At 32.8% G+C, this 20,935-nt stretch overlaps 1 protein-coding gene and 1 pseudogene across 1 annotated transcript in view; one reads left to right on the forward strand and one right to left on the reverse strand.

Annotated features, from left to right (window-relative positions):
- Positions 1 to 977: 977 nt before the first annotated feature.
- The window catches only part of LOC145242773 (uncharacterized), a 74,611-nt gene continuing 54,653 nt past the window's right edge, over positions 978 to 20,935 (reverse strand). The window contains exon 4 of the mRNA XM_080105911.1: positions 978 to 5,449. Within this exon, the coding sequence (XP_079962037.1) occupies positions 4,559 to 5,449 (891 nt within the window). The 3' untranslated portion in view covers positions 978 to 4,558. The remainder of the gene's footprint in view (positions 5,450 to 20,935) is intronic.
- Positions 3,851 to 3,968, forward strand: LOC145243342 (5S ribosomal RNA; annotated as a pseudogene).

Consider the following 20,935-nt stretch of genomic DNA (forward strand, 5'->3'; position numbering starts at 1 on the left):
TTTTCACATAACCTCAGTGACGTCAGATAAATCATGATTAGATCTTACTTTTTAATGTGTGAAAGATGACGCCTGTATGAACATTGACTAAGCATATTAATATGTAGATACAAGTAGAGAGACTTATTTTAAATAAAACTAGTAAAACTATTCTCTATTCATGTAAAATTGTAGAAATTTAATTGTAAAAAATCATACAAATAATTGCCTGCTAAATTATCTTTCAAATCATTAAAATGAATGTCATTTTTTATGTATTTATTTAATATCATACTATTTCAGTCAAGGTTACGACATAATTTGGTTTTGTAACAATTCTATTTTTAAAATGGGTAAAATTAAATTTTTTATCAATCAATCACAATTTCCAAATTGTAAGATCTCATTATTTGTTTAATTTTTGTGAAATAATGTACTTACGAACATGAAGTGGTGTAGTATATTATTCCTATTATATAGGTAGTAAACATTCATAATGTATATTTTCAATGTTTTAACTATATAGTTCTTCAAATGTTAATTTGAATAAGATTTATGAATTAGATAAATAAGTGAACGTTTCCAGTCTTAACATATTGGAATGATAATTGACATTGGGTGGATATTACTATAAGCTGATAAATGTTGAAAATATGATGTGGTGAATGTGACAATCCTGAACTCCGATCAAGCAGCAGAAGTGGCCACAACTTGCCTCCTCCCAACATAAAAGAGTCTGTCTTTGCCTAATGTGTAGTTTGAAAATTAAGGAAATGTGAAAATCATAGGTAACTGGTGTGGATCAAAGTGTATAGTTTAGACTGATAAATGCTTAAAATACAATATGATTTGCTGCAGATGTAATGATCTCAAACCCAGATTGAGCAGTGGACATGGTCCCAACTTGCTTCATCCTTGCCATAAAAAGGTTCATCTTTGTATGGCATGTATTTTGAAAATGAAATAAATGTTAAAATCTTAAAAAGAATGAACTGAGATTTTTTAATGTTTGAAATCTGTTGTATTTATTAATTTGAAAATAAAAAAAAAGTCAGAAAGGAGAAAAGTGAAAGAAACTTCCACTGATTTGTTATCTGCATTATTTTTAATCGAATTGACAATTTGATTATTATTTTCATATTAATCGACTGAAATTGAGCATTAATGGTCCTATTGAAATCAGAGGATAAATGATTCCTTAGATATTGGACTTCTGGAAGGATAAGAAAGGTTATAGAAAAGAAATCAATGAATAGGAATCAAAAGTCGTGAGAACAGAAGTAAGGATACAAGAAAGTGAAAGTGACGTCATAATTTGAATTTGCATAAGTGTGCATTCCTTGATCGAGATACAAATCTTTTGGAGATTTTGTCGTAGGTTAATATTAAATATCATAATTGCAGACAGATTAAGTTTATTTCTGGAGGAGGAAAGATTGAAGTTTTGCACAGCTTCTTAGGTGGGTGATTGCATTCCATGTAAGTTTGGTAGATTTTCCTGTTTGACATTCACGTTTTAGACAAACAAAAAAAAAATCTTATTTGTATTTTGCTATTTTGAGCGACGGCATGCATTATCTTCCAATGCTTTTCACATCATAATAATACTAATAATTAAACTAAAAACGATTCAAATAAACGATGAAACTAGTTTCATATTAAAATGCAAAAATAGAAGCACAGAACTGAAACATTAGGGTTATTTTAAATAAAAGTTGGCATCTATAGTATTCCTGCCATGCATGCAGTGCCGTCTGTCAGAAGAAATGATTATGAGGTGTTACATTGAATTCTCATAGAGCTTCTGAGCAAACCTGAATCGAAAAAAGTCTTGTGATTTTCAACAGACATAGACAAACAACCTGAACGATCTTGTTATGGAATGGCCCGAAGAAAAACGGTGCAAATCTGGTGGTTGATGTGTGGTTATAGTTATGCAATTCCACCAGAAAGAGGAAAGTTTAGCTGTTCAGTTTGTTGATCCGGAGTTGGGAGAAACTCAATTTTTTTGTGGTAATCATAAGCACAAGGTGCAACAAAAATTTCAGGAAGGTTGAGAGATGATGACTAGTTTGTGTGCAAGACTGTAAGACAATGCAGATGGGTGAGAACTCAGATGTGGAGAGAGTATGTCTGGATGGCGAAGCTATTGAAATCGTCCAAACATTTTATTGCCCTGATGATATTGTAACAAAGCCACTGATGCTGGTAGCAGCAGCAGCAGCCCCATAATACATATATGCAAATGATTAAACCAGTGTGTAATGTGACGTCACAGCAAGGGGAAAGAAAGAGCAGAGATAAAAAGACACATGTGGGCAAAGAAGAATGGGCAAGGAGTGACGTCACAGCAGAGACGAAAAGTCACATGCAGTCGGAGAAGCAAGGGGGGAAGCACATGTTCAAGACATGGCTGGAAAATAACAGCGGGCGACACGTGGGTGATAAGAGCATCTTAGAAAGACATGTCGGTACGAGAAGTGAACTGCTTAAAACAAGAGGAAGTGCATTGTTGGAAATACCAAGAATAAATGCCTTGTTAGAAAAGAAAAATGCTGAGTAGTATTTCTTTCCTTTTCTTTTCCTGTTTTTTATTTTGTGAGACTTTCATCTACAATGTTTTGGGTTCATTAAAATGGTACAATATCATTTGAGTTTAGAGAGCAGCTGGTATAATTGCGAGAGTTAGGACTGGATAAGGTAAGTTCAGAAAACTTTTGCCATTACGAAACAGTGCATTACTATCAGCCATGCGTATGCAGTGTGATAATGTATGGAAGTGACACATGGCCACCGAGAGTTGATAGTATGTGTTGCATGCAGAGAAATATGATTGATGCTAAATGTGAGTCTGAAAGAAACAAGTTAGATATGCTGACCTCAGAGGAAGATGAAATGAGATGTGAGCAGAACAGGAGACCATTGGTTTTATCAAGCAGAATAAATTCATACAACTTTATAGATGAGTAAATGTAAAACAGTTGAGATAGGTGAGTTGATAGGTGAACCCCAAGGAAAAGATAGATGATCAGTAAAACTCTGGTCAGAAATAGATTAGTTTGGAAGTCAATTTCAAAAATCACTCAATACACGCCAGCAAGTAAAACAAAATATTATAATGATGACGATGTTATGTTTAAAATACAAAGCAATGATATCGTTTTATTGGAAATGAATATAAATAGGTCATACATAATAACCACCAGAAAATTACTGCTAATTTCCAGCATGAATCGGTTTGTGAAATTTTACATGTCGGCTTTGTTTGGATGCATAGTAAAAAATATCTCAAGTAAATTGCATTTCTTTTTAGTTTTCTCATCATTTTGTGCTATCGGGGGGTTGTGGCATCTTACTAGATACCAGATATTCATCTACTATCTTAAACATTTCAACCACGAGATCTTTTAAAGATTCCAACCGTCCCTTCAAGTGCAATTGTTTGCATCTCTCTTACACTTGGTTTACTGTGTATATTCATTAGGAAATTTTTGAAATTCTTCCCAAGTTTGATTGCTCCTATAATTATTATCCAGAAGAGATATTTACACACTCGATTGTGTCACATTATATACTGGCCAACCCCAAATAGAACCTTATGTCAACTGAATATCAGGTGGCTCACACTCTCTACTTCTGTGTGGCAGAACCTGCACTTGTCATTGCTGAGACCATTCATCTTCTTGAAGGTATTTGTCATGAAGCTTGGATCTTGTCAGCCATTATAGTCTTCGGATCATAGTGGAGCGATCCTCCTTTGAGCCAGTCTATAAAGCATTCTTTATCTATAGTTTGTCTCTAATGCTGAGAACATTCATTACTAATTACCAGCATAAATCAGTTTGTGAGCTTCTATCGCATATAAAACAGCATATATGGCATAATCATACTGACACACCAGTTCTCATTAGATCACCAAAGGTAAGCAACATTGAGCCTGGTCAGTACTAAAATGGGTGACCATTTGGGAATTCCAGGTGCTGTATGTGCTCTCTGCTTATCTTGGCATTGTTTCCAGTCATCTAGCACTTCTCCTTGCCACTGAACTCAAGTAATGCCGATTCAGAAGAGGTGTGTTTTGGGATTGTGAAACCCTTGCTTCACAATAATATGTGTAGGTAGTCTTACAGAGAGTATCCATTGTCTTTCAAGACTGAACAGAGGCATACATACCTACAAATACATAATATATTTATTAATAAGTAGCCATCCCCAGTAGATCCTTACAATCGTATGTCAAATGGCTCACACTCTCTACTTCTGTGTGGCAGAACCTGCACTGTTGTCATTGCTGAGACCACTCTTCTTAAAGGGATTGGTCACCAAGCCTTGATCTTGGCCATCATTTTAATCGTCTCCTGATCCTAGTGGAGCGATCCTCTTTTTAACCAGTCTATAGAGCCTTCCTTTATAGTTTGCCTCTATTGCTGAGACCACTCAGTTCATAAACTTTATAGCATATCTATAGTTGAGTAGCCATCCCCCAGCAGAATCTTATAGTCGAATCTCAGATGACTCACACTCTCTACTTCTGTGTGGCAAGACCTGCACTTGTTGTCATTACTGAGACAATTCATTACTAATTGCCAGCGTGAATCAGTTTGTGGGATTTTAAATGTGAGCTTTGTTTGCATGAATAATCGCAAATATCACATGTGAATGGTTTCTCACCCGTATGTGTTCGGATGTGTGTTTTCAGGTTCGAACTGACCGAACACGAATATCCACAAATATCACAAGAATACGGTTTCTCTCCCGTGTGCACACGTTTGTGTATCCGTAATTTGGAGCTGTCCAAACCGGCATAGTCACAAATGTCGCACGCAAATAGCTTCTCCCCCGTGTGTGTCTGTATGTGTCGTTTTAAACTTGATGATCGTAAGGAGGCATAGCTGCAAAGCTGGCACGAGTACGGCTTTTCTCCACCGTGCGTTTTCTTGTGCCTTTGCAATGCTGACTTTTGTGAAAATGCAAATCCGCAAGCGTCGCAGGCAAATGGTTTCTCTCCACTATGAGTTCGCAAGTGCGTCTTGAAATACGAGGCATCGTAGCAAACATAGCCACAAATGTCACATGTCTGTTTTTTGCCATCATCATGCTTCTTGAAATGCGAGCTGTGATTAAATGCACGTTTACAGATATCACAGAAATAGGGCTTCTCTCCACTGTGTGTTAAGACATGTTCTTTCAGCTTGTAATTCTGTGCAAATTCGGCTCCGCATACTTGACACAAGTAAGGTTTTTCCCCAGTGTGTATTCGATAATGTCTTTTTAACGATGAGCTTTTTGAGAATGCATATCCACAGATATCACAGGGGTATGGTTTCTCACCAGTGTGTACACGTTTGTGAGCTTTCAGGTCCCAGCTTGTCATCGAGGCAAAACTACAAACATCACAGAAATGTGATTTCACTTTTATCTTTTCTGTTTTCTTTATTTCCATTTTTTCCCTTTTATTCTGCATTATTTTTTAATTTGGAATTTGGTTTCTAGTTTTGCTGTTTAAAATCTTTTTATTCATGCATTTTAACGTATTTTCAAATTTAAATCCATTCCCTCCATTTTACTGCTAATATGTTTTTCTAGGTTTCAAAGTTTGGACTAGAATTAATATTTGCACTGAGAAAGTACAAAATAGTTTGTACTTTATAAGTATGTTAGAAAATTAAACAAAATTTTAATTTAGTTTTTAATGTGTTTTCAAAATTAAATTTCCCCTTATTTCACTGTTGATATATTTTTTAAACATTTCATAGTTTGAAGCTCAATCGAGCACCTGCCATGAAAATCTTTGTTATTTTTAATATTTTGGTTGCTGATATGATTCCCAACGTTGTTTTATATCGTGGAAGCTATGGTGTTTTTGTTTTGTTTTTTATTTGAGAATTCTATTTTGAAATTATTTTATATATTTTATATAATTTAAGTTAATTTTTTTATTCAAATGGAATATCAAGTTAAAATAAATGAACACTTTTTCTATTCTTTATACCTTTGGGTTTTTGCCAATTGAAAATCTTATTAAATCTTGGGAAGAAGCCGAAAACAACAATGAAGAATACATTATTGATTAATTATTGTTTCTTATTAAACCTTTGAAAGTAAACAAATGGCTGCAACTCAATGGCCAACCGAATCTGTCTCTTTTGTGTGTGTGTGTGTGTGTGTGTGCAGAACGGTCTCTACCAAACAACTCTGTCAGGTTTTGGTTTAAAAACTTGTTTTGAATTGAATATAATGATTTTAAAATCTGCAAACAAAAATTCCAAGCTAAAATGATTTAACTGCATCTTAATAACTGATTTTTATGTTGAACTTTAGAATCTATACAGAATATCGAACTAAACCCTTTATATATATATATATATATATATATATATATATATATATATATATATATATATATATATTAACGGTATGTGTGTTTTGTTAGAATAAATACACTGTGTCTAGTTGAATTGTAAATTTTAGTTCATGTTGGTTTTTCACAACTTTTTTTTATTCTCTGGGTTTGATCCATTAAAATGCTTGATAATCCATAACAGGTGCTATGAAATCTTGTTTGAAAAGATGTATTTAAATGTTCATTTCATGCTGCCAAATTTTTTTATGACGGAATATTTTTTTTAGTTTTTCAGCACCTGGAAAGAGAAATTATATTAAATTAATTTAAAATTTTATTTTTGTGATTCATTAATATAAAATTAAGTTTTCAGAATTTTACAGATAAGGATTGGTAATTTGCAATGTTTTTTTATTATTCAAACTATTATTCTCATCTTGGTTGTTATTTTTGACCTTCGTTCAGATATATCATTTTGAATTTGCAAATTTATGTCTTTATGACAAATTTTACGAATCTATATAAAATTTTTAAATTAATGGTAGTAGATTGTTATTCTGTTAGCCATGACCTGTGGAAACAGCGAATAAAAATGATCAGTAACGATCAGTTCTAAATGACAGTTAATCTTACAGAACTGGACCCTTTAAATTCACGATTACCAGCCTTAACTTGGTAGAAGTGTTAATTTTTAGTTTAGTTTTATCTATTATTGTCTGTAGTAAGGATTGAACCTTATATCACACCAAACACACACCTTGCATATATTTATATATGTGCATGCAAATATTATGCTTTTTATAAACAGTTCACTTTTTGTAAGAAAAAAAAAGATAATCAAGCCGAGATCAAGCTAAAACCTAAAGACAGTGAATCAAATACAATAACCATTAGATCAGCTTGACATGATCTTTAAATGGTGTTTTCAAACCTGCTTATTCTTAACATAAGTAATTTGCCATGGATACCATTCACACATGCACATTCGTGAAACAGTTGACAAATAGATAGAAATCCGATCACCCCTACATACCAATTTTTCAATTTTGACCCCCTTAGCAGTTCTTTTTTTCCGGATGAAAATCGATTAAAAAGATTTCCATATGTCTGCATACTCCATAAGCTTCAAGTCTGTAGATAAAAAATATGTTGAGTATATAGGTTGAGAAGTGTCCTCACACACACATTCTCACTTTTGTAGACATATAGATTTAGGACAGATACCTTAATATCCCCCCCCCCCAATTATCCCCTTAGCTAGATGTAACATTGAAATGTTTGTAACCTAGCCCTTCTTCTGATGAGAAGCATTAGGCTTCAAAATACCTTGGTATAAAGAGCATATAACCTCCCCAATTATAGCTTTTTCTTATTCCATCGACAAATAAACCTATGTGTACCAACATATGTCTTTGTCTTGTCTTAAGCTCCACCGTACCTATTGAGCTTTAAATGTCTTGATAAGTCCTCATTTAAAGAAACCTTCACTACTTTTTTTAATCCTCTTCTAATTTTATAATTCATAATATTTAGTATATTATCAAGAACATATATATTAATAATCATGAAGCAACCCTTTTAAAAATGTATTATTTAACATAACTCCAAATTTGTAATATTTAATATAATGTAAAATTTGATGTAGACTAATTCTTTCTCTATTAAATGTTTTATATCTAATTTATTTTAAATGTTTAAAGAAAACAGACATGCGTTAAAATGATGACAGCCCTAAATCGTAATGTTTACAAAAAATAATATGCTCATGAAGGTTGTCAAAAATACTGATTTCTAAATTAAAGCTGATGAGAGCATTTGAGAATTTTCTTCCTTTTTTAGTTTATCCAACATTATATTATAATTCACCTTTTAAAATTTCAATATAGGAAAAAAATATATATTAATTCAATATAAATCAGCTACTAAGAAAGTTGTTGGCAAAAAATACATAAAAAACTGCTTTCTAGTTAATTCTCTCCAGCATTTTTCCTGCACAAATATCGCGTTATCTAAAGGACATTTTAAAGAATTCTTTGGTTGTTTTTGATTATTTTTTGTTTTACGGCATACCAACCCTTTCCAGGTTATTTAATGCCGAATCTAGTGATTTTGGAGAAAATATTTTTAGTAGAATGTTTTGTTATTGTTTTCAAGTCAGTTACTATTTAACCCATAGTTGGGACCCTAACAGGTACTACCACTCAGGGTCAGAGTGGACCTGGGAGCAATGGCAATTAAGGGGTTGCTGAACACTCCCCAAAGCCCGCAAGCTGGGGCCTCACCATCGGATATAGTTTTAGGTCATATCCAGGATCTCAAAGAATTCTATCACATTGAAAATAATAGATTACCAAACATACATGATTTGGATCTTATCTTCCAGCTTATAATATGCTATTAAAAAAAAACGCAATTCATTCCGGATTATACCAGTATTTATTGGATTTTACAACTGTTCCTGGATTTTCATTATTTCAACTATACAATATACTTTTTACACTATCACTTCAATTTTAATTTTCAATTCATGTGCTAATTACAAAATTTATAATTACTCACATATTTTGCTAATAGCATTTTCTCTGGTGAGATGAGCTATTCATTGAAAATCAATTGATTAAGGAAAAACTTGAATAATTATTTGTACTTTTTTGTCAAAAAATAAATTTTGTTACTGTATGTGGATGACTATAATGCTCCCTATCTTAGGTTGAGCATATTGGAAAGTGATATACAAATTACCATTAGCATATGAAGCGATGCTCTTTGTGTAAACAAATTGAGCTTAGGTACTTTGGACAATGACAAAACATTGTTAATTCATCACCCTTATAGCAGCAGCTGAATAACACAATGGTTAGAAGCTCCGACTGTCGTTTGGGCGATCGAGTTTCGATCCTGGCTTGAGGTAATTGCTCGTCTAGCCACACTGATGAGCTGTGAAACAGCGAAACCGTACTGTATGTGGAATACTATATATATATATATATATTTCTAGAACTGGAGGGAAAACAACAACTTTGACAGATAAATAGCGAGCTTACCTTTATTTTGTATAGATTAAATGATCAAAATAAAGTCAGCTCAATAGTAGAAGAAACGAATTTGCCAGAGCTATATATAAAGGTCATGGAAAAATCATTTACTTAGGCTCCAATAATTCAGCATTAACAACGAATATGTGTACAATCGTATCTGAGATGATACAAATTTTTATTGAAAGAAAGTTTCTTTGTTAACAAAAAGATTAGACACCAAATAGAAAACGTAAACGGCCTAACAAAAAATCTGTTCTTTGGTACAACCCCTGGCAAAAGAGGATGTGGAAAACCAAAAATAAGAATATCAGACAATATAAAGGACATCGCGGACATTATGCTACAGTGGTATTTTTTTGTTGAATAGTAATTTCAAGTTTTACGATATCTTTTAAATTGTTTGGTGAAAGTACAGAAAAATTACAAAACACCCTCCCCTCTCTCTGTTAAAAATGGCGGGTTTGTATTACTGTACACATAGATTCGAAAAAGTTGTCAAAAAATAAATATATAACAAATAAATGTCATCAAAGGCAAGATAAGTTACTTTTCTACCAAACTGGATATATTTTTCGTGTTTTTAATCAATGTAACATGTTTATTCAGCTCGAAAACCATACAGTGTTTACCGATGTATTGGAAAATTCAAGATGGCGCCTGACTCTCTTTAACACGGTAAGTTGTGGAAAAGGTGTTATAAATAAAAAAAAAAAAACGAGACAAAATACTATTAAAAACCCGCCGAATATATGTTGACCTATGTCACAGTAACATATATTGAGCGGGTTTTTAATAGTATTTTGTCTAGTATTTTATTTATAATACCTTTTCCACAACTTACCGTGTTAAATAGAGAGTCAGACGCCATCTTGAATTTTCCAATAAATCGGTAAACACTGTATGGTTTTCGAGCTGCATAAACATGTTACATTGATTAAAAACACGAAAAATATATCCAGTTTGGTAGAAAAGTAACTTATCTTGCCTTTGATAACATTTATTTGTTATATATTTGTTTTTTGACAACTTTTTCGAATCTATGTGTACAGTAATACAAACCCCAAAAAACAGTTGTCGCTATTTATTTCCCTCCCTACGAGGTCAAAATTAGACGTAAGGTCGATTTTTAATGTGAGGGAAATCCAGCTCATTCTAGATATTCTAGATTGGGACAGAAACAAGAACTCCGTCAGTCTAGAAGGATTTCTCCTTTACTTACAGAGGACACAAAAACTGAAGTGTGGTATCAGAACAGATACTTCATTTTGCTCATAATTTTTGTCATCTCTCTTAGATCTAAAGACTTCACAGAAGGAGGGGGGTATCTTCAAGTTTGTTTTTTTTTATCTCGTGTTTACAAAGGCGTTTTGTGCAGAACTGTCACCTGTAAATTGAAACAATTTTTTTTTTCGTTTTACTTTTCAGATTGTATATTTTTTTAAATAAGTGAACGAAAAAAAAAAAATAGCGTTTTCAATTTTTTTTTTTTTTTGTTCAATTTACTTATTTTAAAAAATACAGCTTGAAAAAAAAAAACTTTGTAAACATGGGGGTGAAGAAATATGAAGGTCTTGAATTATTATGTTGTTCTCAGCCGATACTGTTGAGCTTCATATACCTTAATATGTCCCCATATAAAGATTCATTCGAATTCTTTAAACCTACTAGAGAGAGAGAGAGAGAGAGAGAGAGAGAGAGAGAGAGAGAGAGAGAGAGACAGACAGGTTCCATCCTCAGTACGAGCGATACTAAGGTTGGTCCTCTTGCAGTTTAAGGAAACAGAAATGTGAAGAAGAAAATGGGACACAAGTCGTGTTACAGTGTAAACAGTAACACTGTAACACCGCACTTGATTGGATAGTGAAATTGACGTTATTACTATATAAAATATTGATAGCATTTAAAAATTGAAATTATTTTAAAAGAATTTAATTACTAAGTACTTAATAATTATTAGTAAAAAGATAATTATTGTAAAAGAATTTTTAAAAAGTTCAAGTCATAAGTAAGTAACACAATTCGATTGCCTATTTTTAGTGAACTATTTTACTTTATTTAAAAAAAAACAACATATATATTGTCAATTTCAATATCGTTTCTTTTTATCATTTCTAATCATTGTTTTTTATTTGTTTGTCATTCATTTATAAAATTACGTGGGAGTGATTCAATAAAAACAAATCTGAAGTGCTAAAAATCATTTTTTTTTTTTTTAATTCCTGTATTTAATTAAAAACCATTAAAAAATATTCTGTTTTCTAATATTGTTAATTTCAATATTTAATTTTATTTATAAAATGACGTCAATTTCACTATCAAATCAAGTGGTATTCTTACTACCGGTGTAACACGACTTGTGTCCCATTTTCTTCCTCATATTTTTGTTTCCTTAAACTGCAAGAGTTACGCCGGTCGGTTGATGGAACGAGAACAATATACCTTCATCTCCATAGATTAAATAAAGAGTTCAGTTCGAAATTTCTTTCTTTTTTTTTAGAAGACACCTGAAGAAGGCCGTGGATTACATCGACTAAAACGTTATGAGAATAACATCCAACATGAGAAGTGAGTCCGAATAATGATTATTCAAATTACCAATCTTCATCTAAAAATTCCAAAACAAATAAAGATTATATTTTTACTTACGTGTTTCTGTTTCCATCAGCTTTAGAAAAAAAGAAAAAAAAAGGCAGTTTAATAGTTTAAAAGAGAATCAATATTGAAATGTAAAAAGATGAGAAATATACGACTATAAATAATTATTTCCATCATGTCTTTGTTGTGCGGGGGGGGGGGGGGACAGATCTGTACTCCTCAGCAAATTAAGGTCAAGGGAGATAAGTCAGTAAAAATATAAATAAAAAATAAAACTTACTTTCGAGCAAATCGTAAAATTTATTCCTATTTATTGTCTAAATATAATAGAATATTTTATAACAAAACTGTATTTGGCATTATTGTAGATTGATACGCTCCACTAAATCACCTGTTCAAAAAAAAAAAAAAAAAAAAAACATGAGATTCAACATTTTTAGGCGATTACCCTGAAAAACTTCGCTGAAAAAAAGAAACAATAAAAGAAAGAAAGAAAAACAACAATTACTTTAGAATTCAGAAAAAAGGATCTCTTTCGCATTTAAATTTAACGTAAACTTATCTAATTTCCGGATCATTCTAGTGTTTTAGCGCAGTTTAAAACAATTCTCCTTAATTTCTCCTTAAAAATAAAATATTTAAAAAAAAAGTCTATACGATGTACTTTCCTGTGACGGAAAGAAAATATCGTTATTCTAAAAATGGCAACTCGGAATCTTAACTTATTGGGTTAAGGGAGGTAATTCTATTTTACTAAAGTAGTTAAAAATATTTTTTTCTTACAATTACTCGAATCTTTTGTTTAAGAAAACTTACCAATCGTCGCAGTCAGTACATATTATACATTAAAATATACATTAAATAAAGTAGTTGAAAAAGTATTATTTTTTTCTAACAATACTTAGTAAAACATATTTACCCCCAATAAAATATTCCGAAAATTGAGTAAATTGATCAGGTAATTTTATTTTTAAATTAGAAAATCAAACTTTATGGCTAAAACGAGCGGCGACTATCATCATTTCGAATAGTCTAAAGGGAGATAACTTCAAAACGTGCAATTTAATGGCGGGAACTGATTTGGAAACCCAGCTTAATTTTTTTTTGTAGGTTTCTGATTACTTTTTGATTGTGTTTTCCTAAACTTAACTTCTAGGAGAAGAAGAAAAAATTGGGGGGAGGGGGTTTGTATTACTGTACACATAGATTCGACAAAAAAAAGTTGTCAAAAAAATAAATATACAACATAAATGTTATCAAAGGCAAGATAAGTTACTTTTCTGCCTAACTGGATATGTTTTTAGTATTTTATTTAATGTAATATGTTTATTCAGCTCGAAAAACATACAGTGTTTACCGATGTATTGGAAAATTTAAAATGGCGCCCAACTCTCTTTCGCACGGTAAGTTTGGGAAAAGGAGTTAAAAAAAAAATGAAAAATACTGTTAAAAACCCACCGAATATATGTCAGCCTTACGGTAACATATATTAAGCGAGTTTCTAACAGTATTTTGTTTAGTTTTTTATTTATAACCCCTTTTCCCAAACTTACCGTGTCTGGACGCCATTTAAAATTTTCCAATACATCGGTGAACACTGTATGTTTTTCGAGCTGAATAAACATGTTACATTAAATAAAAACACTAGAAAATTATCCAGTTAGGGAGAAAAGTAACTTATCTTGCTTTTGATAACATTTATTTGTTATATATTTGTTTTTTGACAACTTTTTCGAATCTATCTGTACAGTAATACAAACCCAAATTTTTTTTTACACGTGAAAAAACAAACAAACAAACAAAAACTTACAATAAAAAGTATTTTCACTGCGGCGTAACCGACATGTGTAGCTAAATTTGGGAGTTAAATAAATTCATAGTAAAAAATCATTAAAAAGAAGTATTAGTTCTCACGTGATTAAATGTTACCTATTTAAAATTTGTAAAACATTTCTAATATACTCATATTGTTCATTTCATACATGTAAACAAACTTATGTTTATATTAATTGATATACCGGTGTTGTCCGAAAGAGTAGGTGTGTCAGAGTTTTGGGGGAATTTTTGACACCCCTAACAAAAAACTGCGAATAAAATATTAAAAAAAACTCGTCATTTCTCTTTTTAAAGTGGGTTGTTTATTTTCTTTATGGAATATACTTCCAAAATGAACTATTAAAGTCGTTCAAAAAATGATAGAAATATTATTTTTTTATTTAAAAAAAACAACAACAGTGTTTACAAAGTGCCTGCGCGTCTTCATGCAGCCATTTTGTTTACGTAATGAAATCAATTGAATTTTACGAGTTAATTTTTTCCAATTTTTTTCACTTTAAAACTCTATCAAAATTTTTCTATTGGTTCAATTTTTACGATATTTTCAGATTCAATGTGAAATTTTATGCTCTTTCCAATGAACTGAATATAATATTCTAGACAAGGGTTTTTTTTGAAAATTCATCCCCCCCCATTTTGAAATGTCTATTAAAATGAAAATAATTAATTTTCTCACCTCAAATTTATATATCACAAATTGAAGATAAAAGATCAATAAATAAAATAAGCTAATTAAAAAAAAACCAGTTATTTGCAAATTTACCTGTAAACTCCAAAGTTTAAAACCATTTTTTTTTTAAAAACATGTTGATTTTTTTTTTAATGAAACCTTATAATCTTCTTATATTGCACAGAAAGTTTCGTTTTATTATGAAAATTATTTCTATTTCATTCAATGCTTTTTTGTTTTTTTTTAAATATTAAAAAAAAAATTCACTCCATAAAGTGGAAATAAAATATATTAAATCAAAAACTCATGTATTTCTTTGAGAAAAGAAAAAAAAAAACTTCTTCGACTGTTTTTTTTTTTTTTTTTTTTTTTTTTTAAAAGGCAAAAACTTATAAGTAAAATGTGACTAGTTTCAGTTATGGAGACACAAATTTCTTCACGCGCAAGGCTAGATGGCTAATGTGAACATGTGGTTTTTACGTCCTTCTGTTCATCCGTAGTTCAAAACAAAATGAATCACCGGTTTGGCATTTGGCTAAACACTGTAATAATCCTTATGCATAATGGCGGGGTTTTCAAATACTTGTTTAAAAAAATTCTTTTATTTAAAAAATACATGGAATTTGAAATATAAATATGGATAAATTCTTAACAATGAAGAATGGAACTACCCATTGAATAGTATTTTTTTTATAGGTAAGTGATTTTTTGGCATTTATATATACATATATTTTATCGAAGCAAGTTAAAATACATTGATTTCTTTAAATCTTTTTTTTAAAGAAAACCGATTAAAAAAAAAAAACAAATATTGCATAATTCGCCATTAAACTTGTTATTTTTTAAAATTTGGTCTTCGCTCCTTTAATTGATAAAAAAAATTAGGGTTTGAATTACATTTTTCAAGTAGTTATAAGCTTCGAAAGATAGTTAGTTGAATTATTAAATTTCTTATCACGTCATTTTTAATGGCCGCTTTTGATACACCTACCGAAAGAGCTTCTTTTAGTGATTACATGGTTCGGGGATATTTGTCCAACTAAACGGCAAATTTAAAAGATTACTAGTAAAGTCTTTAGATATTGAATTAAAGGCGCCATTTTAAAATTTGTGATTGTGCATAGGGAGATAACATTCGTTTACTAAGAAATTTGTTCATTTTTTTCATCTCATAATTTAGGACGCTCGATTCGAGAGTATTTTTTTTAATCAAATCAAAACATTAAATACGAAAACTGCAGTGAATGTGTTTTAATGTAACAAAGCTGATAACATTAATAATACGAAACGTATTTTACGACGCTAAAACTAACGAACCAACAATATTTTCATTAGATGAAAACATTTAAAAAAAGAAGTTGCGGCAACATTTTTCTACGTTTTTTACGACTATTTTTTTTTTTTTTTGATTAAAAAGTAAATGTTTTTTGATTAAAAAGTAAATGTTATGGTAAGGTTTTTAAAAAAAATAATCTTTAACCTTAAGAAATACAAAGAATGAAACTCTTTAATAAAACAAAAATGAAACTTTTAAAAATGCGGTGACTTTTTTTTTTTTTTTTTACTGTAACTAGCTTATAATATTAATAATGCCAACATCTAGTTTTTAACATGTCATGTTGTATCTAGCGGTTGTATCTCGTGTTGCCTACGTACAGTTAAAATATTTCAAAATACAACCACTAGATACAACGCACGGCTCTTTACAGACTTCTGTCTCCAACTTTACAACATGGCAAGGAAGAAGAAGAAAAGGAAAAAAAAGAAAAGAAAAAACTGCACACTGGAGATGGAGTATACCTCTGAAATATATTTGTGATAAATTTCAAACAAGTAAAATATTTGTTTATTTTCTTAATATTACGTTGTGATTTAGAATTCAAGCGCACTTGATGCATATTTTATTTTATTCAAGACCTATGTTTTCTGAGGTGGCATCAATAATGACATTGACCTAATTATACAGCAATGTGCCATATGCCAAGAACTGCAGAGGCCCTCATGCCACATGAGATTCCTGTGTGACCGTGGCAAATCCTAGCCACTGACTTTTTCAACCTTAATGAAACTAATTATCTCCTCATCATAGATTATTACTGTAAGTACCCCTTTATCTGCAGACTCAGGGAATTCTCCAGCATGGAAGTCATTAGTTTTCTCAAGCAAATATTTGCTAAGCGAGGAGTCCCAGAAAAGCTTACGTTACGTTAGTTTGTTGGTTTTAGCGTCGTAAATTATATGAAAAACAGAAATGATGCTCTTAATAGTCCTGTGAAGATTACATTTGTATTATTAATGTTATCAACTTTGATACTTTAAAAAAAATTCGGCGCAGCTTTCTTTTTTTTAATGTTTTGATTTAATAAAAAATATCGTCGAATCGAGCGTCCTAAATTATAAAATGAAAAAATGAACGAATCTCTTCGTAAACGAGAGTTGTCTCCCTCTGCACAATGAGAAATTGTAAAACAGCACTCTCTATAAAAGGGAGCGCAGAAGTGATTTTCACCAATTGAAAGTTGAGAATTGAGAGTAGAGAATCCCGGTCGGAATCAAGGTTGGGTCTGTCCTGCACCTGCAACAGGAAGTGTGGTGCAGTGCAGTGCACCACACTTCCTGTTTACTGACCGTCTGATAAAGGGAGAATAGAAAATCGATTGTTGAAAAAAGTCCTGTTTGAGTTACCATTTAGCAGACTGCTAGTGAAAGAAGACATTGCATATATTTTTTATCTTCCTTTCCTCCTGTTCATAATTGTACAAAAACAACATTTTTCTTGTAATTAGAATTTATTATAATACTTAATCTATACAAACAAAACCCCAAGCGGTCCTGGATATGACCTTAAACTATATCCGATGGTGAGGCCCCAGCTTGTGGGCTTTGGGGAGTGTGGAGCCACCCTTTAATTGCCGTTGCTCCCAGGTCCACTCTGACCCGGAATGGTAGTACCTGTTAGGGTCCCAACTATGGATTAAATAGAAACCGACTTAAAAAAACAAATATACTCTATTAAAAAATTGTTCTTCAAAATCACTGGATTTGGCATTAAATAAACCTGAAAAGGGTTGATATGCCGTAAAACAAAAACAAACAAACAAAAAATCCAAGCTTGCATCTGGAGTCAGTTATTTGTCGCTTACAGAACTTGTGACTAACTTGCAGATGAACGATACCAAACTGAAGTAATTTTTTTCAGTGAGCAGCAAGCAAGAGGAGAGGGTGGCTAACTAAACGCCATGCATTTGGCCCGCAGCATTTGTATTCTGGGAGATTTTCAGTTGAGTAATTTCAACTTTTGGAGATGTTTTTTCTTTGATCATTCTCCTTATGCCTTGCAGGTCGTTGAATTATGCAAATCTCACACCAACCCTGTCATCATAGAAATTACTGAGACCATGCTATTGGACCTCTGTAGGTGTTTGAATCAGAACCACCTTGGGCAACATTTATGTACTGGTGAATACTATGGTCTTCATCCTGTTATAATTCTACTTTTTGTGAATTGCAAAAAAACAAAAACAAAAAAAACCCCAACAAACAAACAAATCCTACTAATAGGTAGATAACTCTCATTGCAATATGTTGTTTTATGTGACGTCACACCTATGGCTGATCTCATCCACATATTGTTTTCATTCTGGTCCATCTGACCTTTTCTCATAAAATCTGTCAAATCAGTTTAGAGTACACCATAAGAGTGTTATTTGTTTCACTCTAGGTGGATCATTGTGACTGTATTCATGCACGTGTGTCAAAATCTTTACTGATGGATCTACCATCCATGATCTAACAGCTTTCAAATCTATACTAGTGGAATAAATTGCCCCACACACACACACACACACACACACACACACACACACACATACACACACACACACACACACACACACATGAGAAGGGGGCAGGTTGGGAAATTTATCTTGATTTCAGTTTTTGGCCATTGGCTAATCACATCCCTTTTGATTGAAACATGAGCCAATACATTGGTTTACTTTATATTTATCTTAAAATATACCATTTGTACAGGATGGAACAATAAAGTTGTCACCATAAAGAAAACAACACTACAGCTTTATTTTAAAACTTTTATTGAAAAAAAATCAATTCAGGTAACTTGATTATGTAGTAGAGCTGACATCTATTCAATGTAGCTGCCTTCAGCCTCAATCACCGCCTTGATACAGGTCTGGAACTGAGGGCATGTCTTTTCCACAAGCGCCGGCAAGAGCTTGGCCTGGATGGCGACGATCAGTCTGACTTTAATGTTGTGGGAGGTCATGTTGGTGATATTCTCGACATATGATCAAATGAAGTAGTCGAGTGGGTCCAGGTTGGGGGAGGAGGGGGGCCAGTGAGAGAAGGGTACAGAGTCGTAGCACTCCTTCTGAAGCCAAGCCTGGATCTCTTTGGACTTGTGGGCTGGCATTGAGTCCTGCTGACACACAAAGTCTGTCATCGGCCAGCTGAATACACCAGGAGATCACCACACCCTTCAGCATATCTAGGTACACTTTGGTGTTGACTTTCAAGCTGACTTCGAAGATCTGAGGTATTATGATGTGATCCTCACTTGAAACCACACCAAAGACCATGAATCGTGGCTGGGGAGTTTGTTGAGCTGCATCCTCAAACGTTGAATCATCCGGATTTGCATTTTGAGGGTGCTGAAAATGGTCCTGTTGTCATAACTTGGATTGGTAAAGAGCATGAGTTGTACAGCGGTGCATCTCTGATCTTGCTTGTTGAACATGGATTCACTTTCAGACATGATAGAAGGCTTTTATCGCTCTTGGGATTTGTACAAAACTAATAGATGGTCTGCAACACGAAAGAAAACCGGTCCTGGATATGACCTTAAACTATATCCGATGGTGAGGCCCCAGCTTGAAGGCCTTAGGGAGTGTGGAGCCACCCTTTAATTGCCATTGCTCCCAGGTCCACTCTGACCTGGAGTGGTAGCACCTGTTAGGGTCCCAACTATGGGTTAAATAGAATACAACTTAAAAAACAAATATACTATATTAAAAAATCGTTCTTCAAAATCACCAGATTCGGCATTAAATAACCTCAAAAGGGTTGAAATGCCGTAAAACAAAACAACCAACCAACCCCAAAAGAAAACCGGTTTACATCAAATGGAAATGAAATCATGTCGCCTTTTATAGGGCGACAATTTTATCGTTCCACAGTGTACATCTGTCTAACCCGATATTTATTCACAAGCCTAATTGGTACTTGTATTTGTTTCAGCATTCACTTTGGAGCAGTTGGGCCAGTTTCATCCAGATAGTTTGCTGAGTCCCGAATGAATGCTCATCAGGTATGAGTCCACTGTGGTAGCAGATACAAGTGTTAGCCAATCACGGTTCCAGTGGCAAACCCCATAGAGACGAGGGTCCAGGATCAGCTTAGTATCTTGTTCCACCATTCTGAGCTAAGTATTCAGCTGACCTTCGTATCAATTTTTCCGGCCCTGTGGAGGAGGAGGAGGAGTTGGTTCAATTACTTTGTGGATGAAATCATCTGGGTAATGACTAAGAACGTAACTGAGCCAGTGAAGACGTCTTGAGAGGGGAGTTTGCTACAAAGAGGACATGAAAGGCTAAATCCTCAAATCACTACTAATCCGCATACACAAAGTAAATAGACGAACTTTACCTATTAATATGAACAGAATAAAAATTTATCTAACTTCATTAAACAAGACCATTTCTATCATCATTTTGTTATACTGGCACATCACCTTTATCTCTTTTTATCGTTACAATCTTAAACTGATCACACAATTTCGGACCCATATTTTAAATATTACAAGAGGTTACAGTCAAATTCTTTTAGCAACTCCTGGTCAGAGATATTTTGTAAACCTTGTCACTAATTGCCATTAATATATATCTGAAATTCTTCCTAGGCCTGGTGAGTTGTGCCTTACAAACAAGATGTGTGCTTTATGTTAAATCTAGTTGGTTCAGTAGAGGCCGTTTAAACCTCACACTTACCCAACCCTAACCCTAACCCAACCGCAGCCCATCAGGCCTGGTGAGTTGTGCCTTATTAGTACTTGAGATTAGTGTTGGGATGATTTATCCAAAACACAAAAAACTTATTTCCATTTTACAAAACAATTCTTTTTTAACTGAATTTTTCATTACTGCTAATAATTATGAAATGACAAATATTTATTAGTTTTAAACTATCAGTAAAACTAAAATCCTTGGCCCAAGGCCAAGGTCAAAATGTAGTATCTATTCTGAGGCTACACTTCTCCTTTTCTGTCCTCGGTCAGTGGAGTAGAAACAAATCCTTCATGACCGAGACAATTTTGATTTTCGTTCTATCCAGAGTGCCCCTTTTTGGGGAGCTGAATTTTCCCCCCATTAAAAACCGACCTTGTATCTAACTCTGCCCTCATGGAAAGGCAAGAAGTAAGAACATCAAAATATGATGTCAATTTATTCTACTTGCATA

The sequence above is a fragment of the Euprymna scolopes genome, chromosome 21 (genome assembly GCF_053919585.1).
Source record: "Euprymna scolopes isolate OS-2025 chromosome 21, ASM5391958v1, whole genome shotgun sequence".
In the NCBI taxonomy this organism is placed as follows: Eukaryota; Metazoa; Mollusca; class Cephalopoda; order Sepiida; family Sepiolidae; genus Euprymna; species Euprymna scolopes.